Below are 17,282 nucleotides of genomic sequence, written 5' to 3'. Positions count from 1 at the left end.
GTGGATTTGGACACACACAGCTGGGTTATTTATCCAGGACACCTGTGTGGATTTGGACACACAGCTGGGTTATTTTTCCAGAACACCCCTGTGGATTTGGACACACACCTGGGTTATTTATCCAGGACATCCCTGTGTGGATTTGGACACACAGCTGGGTTATTTTTCCAGAACATCCCTGTATGGATTTGGACACACAGCTGGGTTATTTTTCCAGAACATCCCTGTGGATTTGGACACACAGTTGGGTTATTTTTCCAGGACATCCCTGTGTGGATTTGGACACACACAGCTGGGTTATTTTTCCAGGACACCTGTGTGGATTTGGACACACACAGCTGGGTTATTTTTCCAGAACACCCCTGTGGATTTGGACACACACCTGGGTTATTTTTCCAGGACACCTGTGTGGATTTGGACACACACCTGGGTTATTTTTCCAGGACACCTGTGTGGATTTGGACACACAGCTGGGTCATTTTTCCAGAACATCCCTGTGGATTTGGACACACAGCTGGGTTATTTATCCAGGACATCCCTGTGTGGATTTGGACACACAGCTGGGTTATTGATCCAGAACATCCCTGTGGATTTGGACACACACCTGGGTTATTTTTCCAGGACATCCTTGCGGATTTGGACACATAGCTGGGTTATTTATCCAGGACACCTGTGTGGATTTGGACACACACCTGGGTTATTTTTCCAGAACATCCCTGTGTGGATTTGGACACACACAGCTGGGTTATTTTTCCAGAACATCCCAGTGGATTTGGACACACAGCTGGGTTATTTTTCCAGGACACCTGTGTGGATTTGGACACACAGCTAGGTTATTTTTCCAGGACACCTGTGTGGATTTGGACACACACAGCTGGGTTATTTTTCCAGAACACCCCTGTGGATTTGGACACACAGCTGGGTTATTTTTCCAGAACATCCCTGTGGATTTGGACACACAGCTGGGTTATTTATCCAGAACATCCCTGTGTGGATTTGGACACACAGCTGGGTTATTTTTCCAGGACACCTGTGTGGAGCTGGACGGTGCCTTGAGGGCTGATGGTGCATAATGAGCCCTCACAGGCCGGTGTGTGGGAGAGCTCGGGGACAGTGGCTCTGTAATTACAGCTCATTAAAAGCTGGGTGTGAAGTGCCACAAGAAGTCAACAACGTTTTGCATTCACCCTTGGCAGCCCCTCCTCTCACCACCTGCAGCCTCCAGCCTTGATCTTCATCATCTTCCCCGCCCTTTCCTCCTCCTCCTCCTCCCTCTCACAGGGAGGAAGGGTTGAGCTGGACATTCCCAGTTGTCCAAACTGCTATGATGGGGTCACCTCTGGTCCCATGGGCTGCCCTGGCTTCCCATGGGCTGTGAGCTCCCTGTTTTCCTGGGCAGGGAGGAAGGCAGAGAGCAGGAGAGGGAGCTGCTCCTGCTCCCTCCCCTCAGCCAGCATCCAGCAGGTGCCACTGCCCTGGAGCGGCACAACCACGCTGGAAACTGGGGAATTTGGGCACAGGAGGGATTCTCCTCAGTCCAGCAGCCTGGCAAGGAGGAGGACACAGCCTTTCCACAAGGACAGGGAGTGGGAGCCATGGATCTATTCAGGGTGGGATCCATGGGTCTGCTCAGAATGGGATTCATGGATCTGCTAAAAGTGGGATCCATGGATCTGCTCAAAGTGGGATCTGTGGATCAGCTCAGAGTGGGATCCATGGGTGTGCTCAGGGTGGGATCCATGGGTCTGCTCAGAATGAGATCCATGGATCTGCTCAATGTGGGATCCATGGATCTGTTCAGAGTGGGATCCATAGGTCTCCTCAGAGTGGGATCCATGGGTCTCCTCAGAGTGGGATCCATGGATCTGCTCAGAATAGGATCCATGGATCAGCTCAGAGTGGGATCCATGGATCAGCTCAGGGTGGGATCCATGGATCTGCTCAGAATAGGATCCATGGATCAGCTCAGAGTGGGATCCATGGATCAGCTCAGGGTGGGATCCATGGATCTGCTCAGAGTGGGATCCATGGATCAGCTCAGTGTGGGATCCATTGGTCTGTTCAGAGTGGGATCCATGGAGCTGTTCAGGGTGGGATCCATGGATCTGCTCAGAGTGGGATCCATGGAGCTGTTCAGTGTGGGATCCATTGGTCTGTTCAGAGTGAGATCCATGGATCTGCTCAATGTGGGATCCATGGAGCTGTTCAGGGTGGGATTCATGGATCAGCTCAGAGTGGGATCCATGGAGCTGTTCAGGGTGGGATCCATGGATATACTCAGAGTGGGATCCATGGGTGTGATCAAAGTGGGATCCATGGATCTGCTCAGTGTGGGATCCATGGAGCTGTTCAGGGTGGGATCTGTGGATCTGCTCAGAGTGGGATCCATGGAGCTGTTCAGGGTGGGATCCATGGATCTGCTCAGAATGGGATCCATGGATCTACTCAGAGTGGGATCCATGGGTCTGCTCAGTGTGGGATCCATGGATGTGATCAAAGTGGGATCCATGGATCTGCTCAGTGTGGGATCCATGGATCTGCTCCATGTGGGATTCATGGATCTGTTCAGAGTGGGATCCATGGAGCTGTTCAGAGTGGGATTCATGGATCAGCTCAGAGTGGGATCCATGGATCAGCTCAGAGTGGGATCCGTGGATCAGCTCAGAGTGGGATCCATGGACTGTTCAGGGTGGGATTCGTGGATCTGCCTTCCCTTCCTCTCCACAACCAGAGCTCTGCTGCTCTGTTCTCTACAAAATCTCTAAATTCCAGCAGCCTGCTCTGATCAAAAGAGCAGAAAGTTCTTTTGAGCAGCCTTCAAAACCCAGCAGCAAATATTTCTGCTGAGATGCCCTTGGGTGTCATATTTTTGGGTTTGTTTTGACTATTGCTATTTGTGGCTTCTTTTCCTTTGTGTCAAAGCCAGTGACCAAATAAACACGTGCTCTGCCTCACCATGCACCTCGAGGGAAAGGCTCTGGGGTTTCACGGGGTCAGGGGAGGAATCTGCAGGGGAGTCTCTTCAAAAATATAAATGCAGTATTTTAGGGTCATGCTGGAAAGAAATGTGAGGGCCCACGCTGAGCAGGAGAACCAAAATCCACATCAGAGATGGGGGTGCTGAAATTTCTACCTCTAAAGAGGCATCTGGGACTGAGTCACTGTTTTCTCTCAGTGTTTTGGCCTTAATTTTAAATAGATAATGTGGATTATGGTTTGAGAGATGGGGGGTTGCTCTAGAGATGGCAGAAGAAAAATGCATCTTCAATACTTTGCTTTGTAGCTGGTTTTTCACTTCACAGAGGAGCAGCTGAAAACCAGTCATTGTATATATAAAAATATATATAAATTATATTAAATGCATATATATATAAAATATATAAATTATATATATATATAAAATATATAACAACCTGGTTTGGAAGGTGTCCCTGCCCATGGCAGAGGACTTGGAACTGGGTGATCTTTAAGGTTCCTTCCAACCCCAAAGCATTCTGTGATTCCCTGGTTATTGTGGAGAAGGATGTTACTGAAACCTTCTTTAATATCGTGCAATATGTTGTGCAGGGCCAATATTAGAAGGTATTTTGACTATATCTACAGATGCCTGGATACAGAGTCTTTAAAAATGAACTTTCAATATATTTTGCTAATTTTGAAAGCTTGGTGCACCCACAGTAATGTTTCATTAACACTTTTGTTTCATTATTTATTTAAAGAGAAAAAAGCACAAATCTTTTAAGTAACATGACCTTAAATCTGTTTTGGTGCCCCTCAAGGAAGGTTCAAACCATCAGCAGTGAAAAGGACCCAATCCAAGAAGGAAAAGATGAAGAAAAATGAGAGCTGTAGATGAATCTGAAATGCTGAAATTTAATTGAGAAGCCAGGGATAAAATGCAATTATTGGACTTCTATAGATGCAAAATCTCATTTCATGGAATCATGGAATGGTTTGGGTTGGAAAGGACCTCAGAGCCCACCCAGTGCCACCCCTGCCATGGCAGGGACACCTCCCACTGTCCCCAATGTCCAACCTGGCCTTGGGCACTGCCAGGGATCCAGGGGCAGCCCCAGCTGCTCTGGGCAGCCTCACTGTAAAGTTTCCCTCCTGCTTTGGTGTCCTGTTGGATTTCAGGCCTTTCACCAGCTTAATCCACAGCAGGAAAATACTGTTCTGAGAAAAAAAGAAAGAATTTTTAAAAAATTAAAACTACGGAAACCCATTTTTGATGTTGTGAGTGCCACACACTCAGCACCCTCCTCCTGATGGCTCCTTTTTCCCTGGGATGTTTTTGTTTTTTTTTCTCCCAGATAAAAAAATGCAGCAGGCCCACGTGCATACTTGTCAAACATTTTATTTGTCATTCACACTAATTATAATATTGAATTTACAGAGGAAACTGTGGTACAAAGAAAGAAAGAAAGAAAGAAAAGAAAGAAAGAAAAGGAAGAAAAGTGTTCATTAGAACTACTGCAGCAGTCCAGCTGCCCTGGGTAGTTGTAATGAATTCTCCTGTGGTGCTGGACACAGCCATCCCTGTGGACAGCAAGAATTTACCCCGGGGTGCTATCTAGAGATTCCTGGAGTGGGGGAAAAATAAAACCTACTCTGTTCTCTTTTCCTATCTGGTTCCAAAAATCAGCAGCCATCCCCTGCCCGCCCGCCCTCCCCAGGAAGAAAAGTCCCTGGTAATCAACCCCTCCAAAAAATCCCCAGGCTGATGGTTTCCCCTTCAGGAAAAGTTCAGCGTGGAAGGGAAAATGTTTTGTAAACATAGCCAGAAAATGCTGAACAAATTCCCTTTGGTGCCACTCTGATGGGGCTGTGTCCCTCCTCAGCCTCACCACCTCACACTGAAATTTTGGTTTTAAAAAGAGCTGGGATTGTCCAACTCAAAATACCACAAATAACCCACAGATTTTTTTTTTTTTGCACGTTTGTTTCTCCCCTACCCCAAAAAAGTGAAGGATGTTGGATAGAGACCATGCTATAACTGTTTACAAAAGTGAATAAAATGTAGTTCTTCTTGAAGCCTAAAAATAACTAATTTGGAAAAGAAATAAGTCTCACTACAGTATTTCAGCAAACACAAAGGTCAGTTCATTAAAAACACAGAAAAAAAACAAAAAAGAGAAAAATGCAGAGTAATTACAAGCACTAAATATTTTGGCTAGGAAGCTTTGGAAATCTATTTACAGACATAAATACAAGTAACTCTGGGGATGCATCCCTGGAAGGACAAGGAGAAAAGGGCCCAGTGGTTGGGACTGACCCAGCGAGGTGAACAAAAACCCAATGGGGAATGGAACAAGGCAGGAAAACAAGGCAGAGTTTTGCTCTGAGGACAGAAAACGGATCCACTCCTCCCTGAATTTCAACCACAGCCACGGAAAAGGGCACCCAGGAAGCAGCAGAGGATGTTTGAAGAGCGCAGGAAATTTGGGATGTTTTGGCAAAGGCTGTTTGGAGGAGAGGATTTCTCTCCATTCCCGGTGCAGAATTTGTACAAATCAAACCCTTCCCAGCAGGGATGCTCTCTGCACTCTCTTTTCCCTGCATTACAGCTCCTCTGCAATGCCCTGGGAGCCAGCAGGAACTCTTAAATGACTTTAAGTGTTGTTGGAGAGGGAAATATTTGTCCTCAGAGCCAGCAAAATTTACGTTGAAGATGTTTGACATGGACAAGGAGCTGTGTCTTGTGAAAGGAGCACCCAAGTTGAGAGTAAGGACAGCCAGGAGCTGAATTTTGGGAGGATGAGGTACCTAAAGCACTCTGCTGACTGCAGCTCCAGAGCAGAAGCACAAGAATTCTATTTTTCTGATTCCATTCAGCACCCAGGATGACAAAATTTTATAAATATATCTATTATAGCCATATAAAAATAGATATTTTTGCACTCTAATTTGGAGATGGGGATGGGGAAAATGTTTTATCCAAATGTCTTTTTTTCCTGCCTGTTACATGCTCTTAAAATATAAGAGGAAAGATGTGAGAGCATTTTAACAGCCTTGAAAAACTGTGCCACCCTTAGTGATGGCTACAAAACCAAATATTTGAGTAAAATGTGGTTTTTGATGAGTGAATACACTGAAACCCACAGTGATTAATTAAACAGATTAATTTCCAGGGATAACGAACTTGGCTTTTCCTTTCCTTTGCAGTGCTGGACATACCCAGAGAGGTTGGACTCCAAAACTTGGTTGCTGGCAATAAAAACATGGGAAACACTGAGAAATTCCAGAAAAGTGTCAATAAGAACACAGGGGAAAGTGGTGGTGGCCAGTTCTGTATCTCCTCATCCTGTTCACATCAGGGAGAGCCAAATTCTCACCTTTAGCATGAGTGGAGACAAAGGAGAGGTACAGACATAAGAAAGGGTTGATTTAGGGTCTCAGAGTTGCCAGCTCCCTGTTCCTGTGAATCCCTGGGTTTTTACTTCCAGGGTGGGTGGGTTTCAATTCTGGGGGCTGAAAGGGCTGGGGCAGAAAGGAGGTTGTGGTGTCCCACAGGCCTGGCAATGTGGTGGCCACAACAACCTCACCCTGGTGGCCACACTGAGTTCACCTTGGTGGCCACAACAACCTCACCTTGGTGGTCACATTGAGCTCACCTTGGTGGCCACAACAACCTCACCCTGGTGGCCACATTGAGCTCACCTTGGTGGCCACATTGAGTTTGCCTTGGTGGCCACATTGAGTTTGCCTTGGTGGCCACATTGAGCTCACCCTGGTGGCCACAACAACCTCACCTTGGTGGCCACAACAACCTCACCTTGGTGGTCACATTGAGTTTGCCTTGGTGACCACAACAACCTCACTTCTTCCACTGGGCTGAACTCATGGAATCATCAAATCATGGAATGGTTTGGGTTGGAAGGGACCTTAAAGCCCATCCAGTGTGACCCCTGTCACGGCAGGGACACCTCCCACTGTCCCAGGCTGCTCCAGCCCCAGTGTCCAACCTGGCCTGGGGCACTGCCAGGGATGGGGAATCCACAACCTCTCTGGGCACTCTGCGCCAGGGCCTCACAAATTTCACAGGGATGAATTTATTCCAAATATCCCATCTAACCCTGCCCTCCTTCATCTTAATACCATCCCTCTCCTCCTATCAATCCCTGCTTTTGCTAAAATTCCCTCTCCAGGTCACCTGGCCCTTCCTGGCTCCTCCAAGTTTCTCTCCTCTCCCTCCCTGCTGTGTTTCCACTCCCAGCTTTGTGAACTTTGGTGGTCCAGTCACAAGGCCGATGTGAGAGCTGTAATCAATTACCATTTTAATTGAGAGCTGCAATACATTAGGGTTTGAATTGCACAGAATGTGCCGAATGGATTCTGCAACAGAGCTACTGCTCAGTGCTGGGGGACTTTTATTTTGGGGTACTGAAGAGGTGAGAGTCCAACTATAGAAATGCTACAGCTGTGGGGGTGTCTGTATTTCTGTATTCAGCAGGGTCTCCAGACTTTCAGTATATATTTCTGATAAAATTTGGATGTTTTCTGTCTTTTTTTCAGAGCAAACTCTGGAAATATAAAGGATATTTCATTAAATGAAAAGCACAAGGCCATGTGTTTTAACAGAAACATTCTGGGCTTTTGCTGAGATCTCTTGAAACACTCCCTATTTTCTGCACAAAAACCTCATTGACAGTGAAAATTCTTCGATTCTTTTCAATACCAAAGTGCTACTGCATCCAACTCAAACAAAGAAGCAAAATCATATATATATATATAAAAAAAGAGAAACCTTGAAAAAAAAACAAATGGTTTTAAATAAGTCCAGCTGTTTTGCTGCCTGCAGCCAAGGATCTTTTTAATTTGAATCCTTTTAACTTTTTTATTTTTTTTTTTAAACATCAAACACTGATCTGAAGTCCTGCTTTCAAATACTCTCTTGAGTTGACCTGCAATTGTTTCTCTGGTTTGAGAGGTACATTAAATAATAATCAGCTCATTTGGGACTCACACGTGTCAACATCAGCAGTTTGGAGTTCAGGAGTAGTACAAGAGCTGCATTCAGAGCAAACCCTCAATAAAATAGTGCCAAAAGCATTACAGTGACATCTGATATGTTTGTGCTGGGGCGATGGGCAGCCGTGACGTCTCCTGATCCTGCTCTTGGTAAAACCCTTGTAGATTTACTACAGGGCACAACATTGGCCACACCAGCTTTAAACACCCCTCCTCTTCTCCCAGAAGATGCAAATGGAAGGGCTGTCCTGGCCCTGGCTTTTCTGGAGCTTTCCAGGGAGGGATGTGTTTGCCAGCAGAGTGGAATGTGGCCCTTGTGCCGCACAGGGATCCTGGCAGCAAATCTCACCCAGATTCCATCAGAGCCAGGACTTCCCCCTTGCCCTGGGAATCACAGAACCAGGGAATGCTTTGGGTTGGGAGGGATCTTAAAGCTCATCCACCAAAATTGCCATGGGCAGGGACCTCTTCCACTGTCCCAGGCTGCTCCAACCTGGCCTTGGACACTTCCAGGATCCAGGGGCAGCCACAGCTGCTCTGGGAATTCTATTCCAGGGCCTCCCACCCTCCCAGGGACCAATTCTGAATTCCCAATTCCCATCCAGCCCTGCCCTCTGGCACTGGGAGCCATTCCCTGTGTCCTGTCCCTGCAGTGGGCAGGTATTTAATTAGGGAATATTGGATTTGCCTCAGGAAGTATCTATGTTCTGATTCCTGATCCTGAGGGCCACCACTGGTGACAAAGCAGGAGGAGGGAGAGATGACTCCACCACTTGGAAAGGTACAGAAATTCCCAGGGATTTTGGTGCCTTCCAGCAGGAACTGGGCACCTCAATGCCTTTGAGGACCTAAGCTGAGTAAAATGAGAGCAAGATAATTGTAAACAATATTTTTAGGGAATTCAGAGGTCACTTTTGCCCATCGTTATTCCAGCCTTTTTCAATGTGAGAAATTTGACTTTGGCTGCTACCAAAAAAAGGCAATTGCTGATATTTTTTTTTAATATAGGCATATTTAAATAATAATAGTATCAACAAATAAGAAAAGTCTAAATATCAGGCATAAATATCAATCAACTCATCAAAGAAATACAGTAGTTGAAAATGACCCAAGGCTGTAGCCGTTGTGTTAAAAAGAAAAAAAAGTCCAAGAGATAAAAAGTTAAATTAACTCATTGAAAAAGGGGCTGATTCTTTCAGTTGACAAAGCAAGAAAGAAGCAAGCATGATTAAAACAAAAAAGAGCAAAATCTTTTTTTTTTTTGCAATTTATAAGGTGCCAAGAGAAATAAAACAAATTAGATGCAAAGCAGGATGAGCTGCATCCTAAAAAAGAAAACAAAACAAAACCAAAAAACACCAAAAAACCTAACCCCAAAACAAAATAAAACAAAAAAAAAAACCCCAGTAATAAAAAAATCCATATTCTTTGGAATATACAAACAAAACAAAGAAAAGAAAGAATGAAGTCCAACATATAAAACCTCTCATTCACAGCATTGCGAAAACAGAAGCGTTCACAGTTTCCCTCTGGGAATCTTCCTATACTTCCTTACACTTAAGATGTCCCTAAGATGCAGTAAACTCACTAAGATTTATTTTTGTTTTTTGGGTTTTTTTTTTTTTTAAGGTTTTAAGTCTTAAAAATAGAAGTGAACCGAAACTCTCTTTTAGGGCTGTGGAGACCTTCAAGCCCAGGCACGTTGGGAAGCCGCAGGCCTGGAATCAGGCTGGATACCCTCTTACCCACCCTCGCTACCGCTGCACCACCAACCGGGGCCTCCTCCTTCCCAGAAGCTCGTTCTCCTGCCAGGAAGCCTTTGCCAGGGCCTGGCAATGAGAGCCACCACCCCTGGGAGCGCTGACTTCCCAAGGGTTTGCTCCTGAAACTCGTGGATGAACGCGGCAGGGCCCGCAGGGAAGTTTCTGGGATCCCTCCAGGCGCCGGGCAACGGGAAGTGCGTTAAGTCCTGACCCTCGAGCTCCTTCCTGACCTCCTCATCCTCAGTAGGGCCTCCACACGGCCTCCTCCAGCCTGGCCGTGCTGGCCATGTTGGTGGGCGAGTTGCTGTGGCTGCCTTCGGCCTCCACCACGTCGCTCTGGTTGGGCAGGCTGGGGTTGAGCAGCGCGGAGCCCGTGGAGGCGTTGGTGCAGGGCGGGTGGATGCGCGGCGGCGAGCGCTCCCCGCCCGAGATCATGGAGAACTGGTAGGAGCCGGCCGAGGTGCCGTAGTACAGGTGGTACGAGGGGGAGCTGGTCTGGAAGGGGCCGCCCTGAGCCTGCGAGGAGCCGGGGTAGGGCGGCGGGAGGTACGTGTGGTACCTGGAGGCCGTGGACATGGCCGACATGCCGATGCCGATGGCGGAGCTGACGGGCGTGGGCGTGTAGGTGAAGGCGCCCGGGTAGTGCATGCGCGGGTCGGAGATGGACGGCAGCGCCGGGAAGGAGCGCTCGATGCCCACCCGGGGGTCGCTGAACGCCGTCAGCTCGGACGCTCCTGGGGAGGGGAAAGGAGGGAGGGGAAGGTTATGGGATCACCAGAATTCATGAGGTAAGGAGGAACCTCTGAGATCATCCAGGCCCAGCTGTGCCCCGTGCCCAGCTTGTTGAACTGAGTGCCACGTCCACGCCTTGGGCACCGCCAGGGATGGGCACTGCAAAGCTCCCTGGGCAGCCCCTGCCAAGGCCTGAGCTCCCTTTCCTGATTCAGGCTGGACACCAGATGGAATTTCCCCCTGGAAAGGGTGCTCAGGCCTTGGGAAGAGCTGCCCAGGGAGGGGATGGAGGTGACCAGGGAAGGGCTGGAGGTGGCACTCAGTGCTCTGGGCTGGGGACAAGGTGGGGATGGGGCACTGTTGGGACTTGATGACCTTTGAGATCTTTCCCAGCCCTATCTGGGATTGGTTTATCACAACACAGCTCATTTGTTAAAATTCTCTATTTATTAAAATTCTCTGTTTCTCTGCTCTTCCCACAAATCCCCCAGAACCTCGGAACGAGCTTTGCCAGAGAGCCCCTGAAGGGCTGGGGCAGCACCTGGGCCACCAGTTTGTCACCAGGGAAGTGTCTCTTTATCATGGGGAGCCCAAGGGTCGGGGACAGGGTCACCAGTTTGCCACTGGGAAAGGTCCCCTTGGCATGAGGGCAGCAGGGGTGGGAACAGGGCCAGAAGTTTGCCACTGGAGAACATCCCTTTGTGATGGAGAGTCAGGGTTAGGGACAGGGCCACCCGTTTGTCACCAGGGAAGCATTCCCTTGGCTTGGAGGCAGCAGGGGTGGGGACAGGGCCAGCATTTTTGCCGCGGGGAGTGTCCCTGTGTCCCTTTGTCCCGGGGGCGGCTCCTTACCCGAGAGGCGGCTGGAGAGCTCGGCCGTGAGCGAGGTGATGCCGCCGGCCCGGCCAGGTGAGATGGGCGTGGCCGGGTGCACGGCGGGCGTGGCCATGGAGCCCAGGTACTGGTAGGACTGGTCATAGGACCAGGGCGGCGAGGGCTGCACCTGCCGGGAGTCTGCAAGCACAAACACACCCATGGTTGCTTTCTATAACATTATTTTGTTTTATTTTATTTTGTTTTATTTTATTTTATATTACATTATTTTATTTTATATTACATTATTTTATTTTATTTTATTTTTTATTTTAATTTTATTTTAATTTTTTATATTATTTTATTTTATTATTTTATTTTATTTCATTTTGGTTTATTATTTTATTTTATTTTCTCTTATTCTTTTATTTCATTTCATTTTATTATTTTATTGTTTTACCTTTTTATTATTATTTTAAATATTTTAAATATTTATTAAATGTTAAATTTATTTAAATTTATTAAATATTTAATTATTTAAAATTTTTATTATTTTTATTTTTTATTTTATTATTTCATTTCAATTTTTTTCCTTGCCAAGCTTTTTTGCTGTTTCCCATTAATAACAGGCAGGAAAAATTACACACAACATTGCACACAGAATCACTGGGTTGGAACAGACCTTTAAGATCATCGAGTCCAACCCAGCCCCAACACCAGAGAAGAAGAGAGGGAAAACCAGATTAAAATTTCCAAGGGGAAAACTCCTCCTCAGTCTTTGGAGCTGTGTGTCCACAGCTCTTTCAGCCAAAAATTGTCATGCAGGGCATCAAGGAGACCTCAGAGCCCACCCAGTGCCACCCCTGCCATGGCAGGGACACCTCCCACTGTCCCCAGTGTCCAGCCTGGCCTTGGGCACTGCCAGGGATCCAGGGATGGAATTCCATGCCAGCCCTGCCCACCCTGCCAGGGAACAATTCCTCATTGCCAAGATCCCATCCAGCCCTGCCCTCTGGCACTGGGAGCCATTCCCCCCTTGTCCCTGCAGTTCCTGGGGGATGCAGAATCTATAAAACCACCAAGGGATTCTTTTCTGCCCACAGGACTCCTTGGGATGAGCTTTGGAATCAGAGGAGCCCAAAAAGGAGTTGGTCCAAATCAGTTGCCTCAACTCTTTCCTGCTTGTTTCATTTTGCAGGTGAAGCTGAGATTTTGAAAGATCTCATTTTTGCATAAATCAAAGGAATCAAAGACTTTCCTCTCCCCTTTACCCACTCAAATTTCCCCCCTATTTTTACTAAAATCTTTTCTATTTTCTTCAGCTTTAAGAGCATCCTCCTGCAGCTCCTTTAAGACAAATGCCTTCGGTGAAAGAAAACCAAATGCTGGATGATCTGCATGCAGATAAAACTGATACCAGCAAGGAAGGGAAATTTCCCAAGTCTGAGATGAAGACTTTGATCTCCCATCAGAAAGCCCATCTGGAAAATATTCTTTTGTTGTTCTTTAAGGAGATGAGTTTTACATTTTGTTTGTTCCATCTGTTTACAAGGCAGGATTTATCCAAAGCCCCCAGCTTCTCAAAAGCCACTGCTGAAGCTGCAGATTGAAGTTGGATTTTTCTGCCAAGTAACAAGTTCAAATCCACATATTATTAATATTTAATTTTTTTTTTTCAGGCAGCCATCCTTCAAAATAAAATCAGTTGTCTCATGTTGGTAAAAAAGCAACATCCAACCGCATCAAATGGGCTTTAGGAGGAACAAGAAGAGCACAAAAGCTGTCGTGTTGTGGATTGCAGCATCACCTGGTTGTTAATTTATGGTCAGAATTGATTCAAGGGCACAGGGAGGGACAGGAGGGAATCCAATCTCCGGGGGTGGCATTAAAGCAAACACCCCAAAGCGTCCCCAGAGTGAGCCAAGCCTGGGCTGACACTGCAGCTCTCGGTTCTGAAATGGGGTTCAGGCAGCCACAGCTCCTGAGTTTCAGCAGGCACTCCATGGATTTCAGGACCTCTCCCAAGTGCTGGAATCCCAGGAGCAGAATTCCAATAGGGAATCCCAGGCAGGGCATGGAAAGTGCCTTGTCTAGTCCTGCCCAGGAGCCCTGGCTGTGGTCTGCCACGGCTCCCTCTGTCACCCCCTTTTCGAGGGCTCTGCTCAGCTGCACCCCAGAATTCCAGAATTCCAGAAGGCTGCAATCCCGAAATCCCGGAATCCTGGAATCCCAGAATTCTAGAATCCTGGAATTCCAGAACACCAGAACCCCAGAATCCTGGAATCCCAGAATCTCGGAATCCCAGAATCTCAGAATCCTGGAATCCCAGAATCCCGGAACACCAGAATTCCAGAACCCCGGAACCCTAGAATCCAAGAATCGCAGAATCTCAGAATCCCAAGTTGGAATCCCAGAATTTCAGAATCCCTGAATTCTAGAATTCTAGAATCCTGGAATCTTGGAATCCCAGAATTCTGGGATCCCAGAATCTCAGAATTCCAGAATCCCAGAATTCCAGAATCCTGGAACCCCAGAATTCCAGAATCCCAGAAATCCAAAATCCTGGAGTCCCAGAATCCCAGAAGCCTGGAATCTCAGAATTTCGGAATCCTGGAAGATCCCAGAATCTCAGAATTCCAGAATCCTGGAATCTCAGAATCCCAGAATTCCAGAATCCTGGACTCTCAGAATCCCAGAATCCTGAAATCTTGGAATCCCAGAATTCCAGAATCCTGGACTCTCAGAATCCCAGAATTCCAGAATCCTGGGATCCCAGAATCTCAGAATTCCAGAATCCTGGAGTCTCAGAATCCCAGAACACCAGAATCTCAGAATCCTGGAATCTTGGAATCCTGGAATCTCAGAATTCCAGAATCCCAGAATCTCGGAATTCTAGAATCCTGGAATCTCAGAATCCCAGAATTCCAGAATCCTGGAATCCCAGAATCCTGAAGTCTCAGAACCCCAGAATTCCAGAACCCCGGAATCCAAGAATCCCAAAATTTCAGAATCCCAAGTCGGAATCCCAGAACACCAGAATCCTGGAATTCTAGAATCCTGGACTCTCAGAATCCCAGAATCCTGGAATCTCAGACTCCCAGTACCCAGAATCCCAGTTCTCCAGAATCCCAGATTTCCACAATCCCAGAACCCCAGTACCCCAAAGTCCCAGAATCCCATGGACACCAGTAAGAAGGTGCATGAGAGGATGGAGGAAGCAGGATCTTGTCACAGATTTACGGAACACAGCGAGAAGAGTGGATTGAAACCTGGTTCCCTTCTTTCCGTGCCACTGAAATGAGCACCCCGGGATGGGCGAGGTTGGAGGGACCCTGGGGGTCACCAGTGCCACCTCTGGGTCCCCCCAGAGCCCAGGGATTCAGGAATGTCCCAGGGAGGAGACTCCAGCCCCCCTCTGGGCTCTGCTCCAGCTCGGTCCCTGCCCAGGGCAGAAGTTGTGCCTCCTGTGCAGGGGAATTGCTGGGCTCAGGCCCTGCCCGTGGCTCTGGGGCCATTGCTGGGCCTGGAGCAGAGCCTGGGCCTGCTCTGACCTCTGCACACAGGGACAGACACAGGGACAGGCACAGGGACAGCCAGGGACAGCCAGAATTCCCAGAATTCCCAGAATCCCTGGGTTGGAAGAGACCTTCAAGGCCATCGAGTCCAGCCCAGCCCCAACCCCTCAACTGAACCCTGGCACCCAGTGCCACATCCAGGCTTTGTTAAACACACCCAGGCACGGGGACTCCACCACCTCCCTGGGCAGCCATTCCAGAACTTTCTCACCCTTGCTGGAAAAACCTTTTCCCTGCTCTCCAACCTGGATTTCCCTTGGTGCAGCTCAAGGCTGTGTGCTCTGGTTGTGTCAGTGCTGCTGGAGAAAGAGCCCAGGGCCAGCTGAGCCCAGGCCCCTTTCAGGAGCTGTGCAGAGTGAGGAGGGCAGCCCTGAGTCTCCTTTGCTCCAGGCTGAGCACTCCCAGCTCCCTCAGGGCTTCCTCACAGGGTTTGTGTTCCCAGCCCCTCTCCAGCCTCCTTGGCCCCTCTGCATGTGCTCAGTGTCCCCAGGTCCTTCCCAACCTGAGGGGCCAGAGCTGGGCACAGCACTCCAGGTGTGCCCTCAGCAGTGCCCAGGGCAGGGACAGAATGACCTCCCTGGGTCATGACAGCCTGGGACAGACACAGGGACAGACACAGGGACAGACACAGGGACAGCCAGGGACAGACACAGGGACAGACCCAGGGCCAGGCAGGGCCAGGCAGGGCTGAGGCCCCTCTCTCTCCCTGGGGCTCCTCTCCAGGCTGAGCAGCCCCAGCTCCCTCAGCCTTTCCTGGGCACGGAGCTGCTCCAGGCCTTTGCTCAGCTCCAGGAGCTCCTGGCCCTGCTGTGCTGAGGAGCCAGAGCTGGACACAGCAGCCAGAGGTGCCCCCAGGGCTGGGCACAGAGGCAGCATCAGCCCTGACCTGCTGGCAATTCCCATCCCGATGCACCCCAGAAGGAAAAACATCAGTGCACAAAAGCTGCATCTTGACTAAAAATCAAATCATGAACCGAAATCTCTGTAAGAACGTCCATGAAAATCCTGGAAGTCCCTGACCTGCCCCATCCATTTCCTGTTACCTTCACCTCTGGGGTCCCTAAAGCAATGCCAGCAGCCCCAGAGACCCCCTTTATTAATCTCCTCATCCCATTAAGTCTCTCTTAAGTGAAGGTTCAAGCAACCAATCAATTTTCTGTCTTGGTACCTGCATTCCCAATCCCTGAACTCACTCTTAAAGATTCCCTTTTTGCCATCAGCCTGGTTAAGGGCCTGCACTCTACTGAGGGATGTTAATACAGTGAATTATAGATGTACACACATGAAAGCAGGTTGTGCTGATAACCCCAGGCACCACCCTCCCAGTTATTTTTAATAAAAAGTGGAGAAAAGCATCCCTGGAATTGCATTTTTATGGCCTAATTTCAGTACCAAGAGGCAGACCCAGCTCCCAGCAAAGTTTGTATTTCCAGCTGCTGGATCAAGGGCCTCAAACAATATTTTATTTTGAGGATATCTGCTTTCCTTCAGTTTTCAGGTTTCCCAAAATTAAACTGGAATGGGTTGGAATTGAACCCATAAAAAAAAGGAGCAAAGTCTTTCCTGCTTTCCAAATAAAGAGGGCTCAGGAGCTGGTAGCTTGGCATGGGGAACTGAAGTGGTTGAAGTTAATCTGGTGAAAATCTGCTGCAAATAAACGGGAGTTGCTTCCCAACTGGGAATATCCGTGAAGAGATTTCCAGGCAGAGCTGCTTCAACACAAATAACCCGAAGAGTTTTGGGTCCGCACAGTTTTCAAGCCAAACAGGATCCCCCAAATCACTGAAAAGCAGCTCAAAACAACCCATAACCAGGGCAGTCGGTGCCCAGTCCTCCCAGCGCTTCTCCCACCAGCGATTACTTTCCATTTCTGCTTTTTATGGTGTGAGAAAACACATTTCAAACATGAAAACAGTTATTAATTGCAGCCAGCCCCTGCAGGGCCAGAATTATGGTGCAATAATTCACACCTCTCCGCGCAGTCAGTCACGAGCTCTCCCGTCCCCTTCCCTCCCGCCTCACACCCCATTAAGCACCGACTATTGAACCATCATCTTTCGTGCCTCGTCTTGTTTTATTGCCCCGAAATCGCCGCGTTCTGCGGGCGCTCAGCAGCTGTAATTAACAGCTGTAATTAACCCGTGCAGATGTTGCGCAACCTTTAACGATTTAACCAAGCGCGCTCTGGGGGGAGGGACGGGGGTGAAAAAAACTACCGAGGAGAGCGGGTCTCCCCTTCGCGGGGTGCTCGGGCTGCTTTCCCGGCTGCTTTCCCGGCTGTTTCCCAGCTGTTTCCCCAGATGTTTTCCCAGATGTTCGCCGGCCCAGCTGTGCCCGCGGGGTGCAGTTACGCGCTGTGGCCGCTGGGTGGCGCTGGCGCTCCGGGCAGCGCCGGCCCCGCGGAACCCCCGGACCCCCCTGGGCCCCC

At 48.5% G+C, this 17,282-nt stretch overlaps 1 protein-coding gene across 2 annotated transcripts in view; it reads right to left on the bottom strand.

The window, feature by feature from the left end:
• Positions 1 to 4,341: 4,341 nt before the first annotated feature.
• Positions 4,342 to 17,282, bottom strand: part of RUNX1 (RUNX family transcription factor 1) — a 181,024-nt gene continuing 168,083 nt past the window's right edge. For both annotated transcript variants that reach the window (XM_071430133.1, XM_071430132.1), the window contains 2 exons: positions 11,319 to 11,480; positions 4,342 to 10,468 (listed from right to left, as the gene is read on the bottom strand). In XM_071430133.1, the coding sequence (XP_071286234.1) occupies positions 9,975 to 10,468; positions 11,319 to 11,480 (656 nt within the window). In that variant the 3' untranslated portion in view covers positions 4,342 to 9,974. The remainder of the gene's footprint in view (positions 10,469 to 11,318; positions 11,481 to 17,282) is intronic.

Source organism: Agelaius tricolor, unplaced genomic scaffold, assembly GCF_023055355.1.
Source record: "Agelaius tricolor isolate 1412-34295 unplaced genomic scaffold, bAgeTri1.0.p SCAF_7, whole genome shotgun sequence".
In the NCBI taxonomy this organism is placed as follows: domain Eukaryota; kingdom Metazoa; phylum Chordata; class Aves; order Passeriformes; family Icteridae; genus Agelaius; species Agelaius tricolor.
Note: the sequence above shows the minus strand (reverse complement) of the source record. Positions and strands in the feature narration are given on the sequence as shown.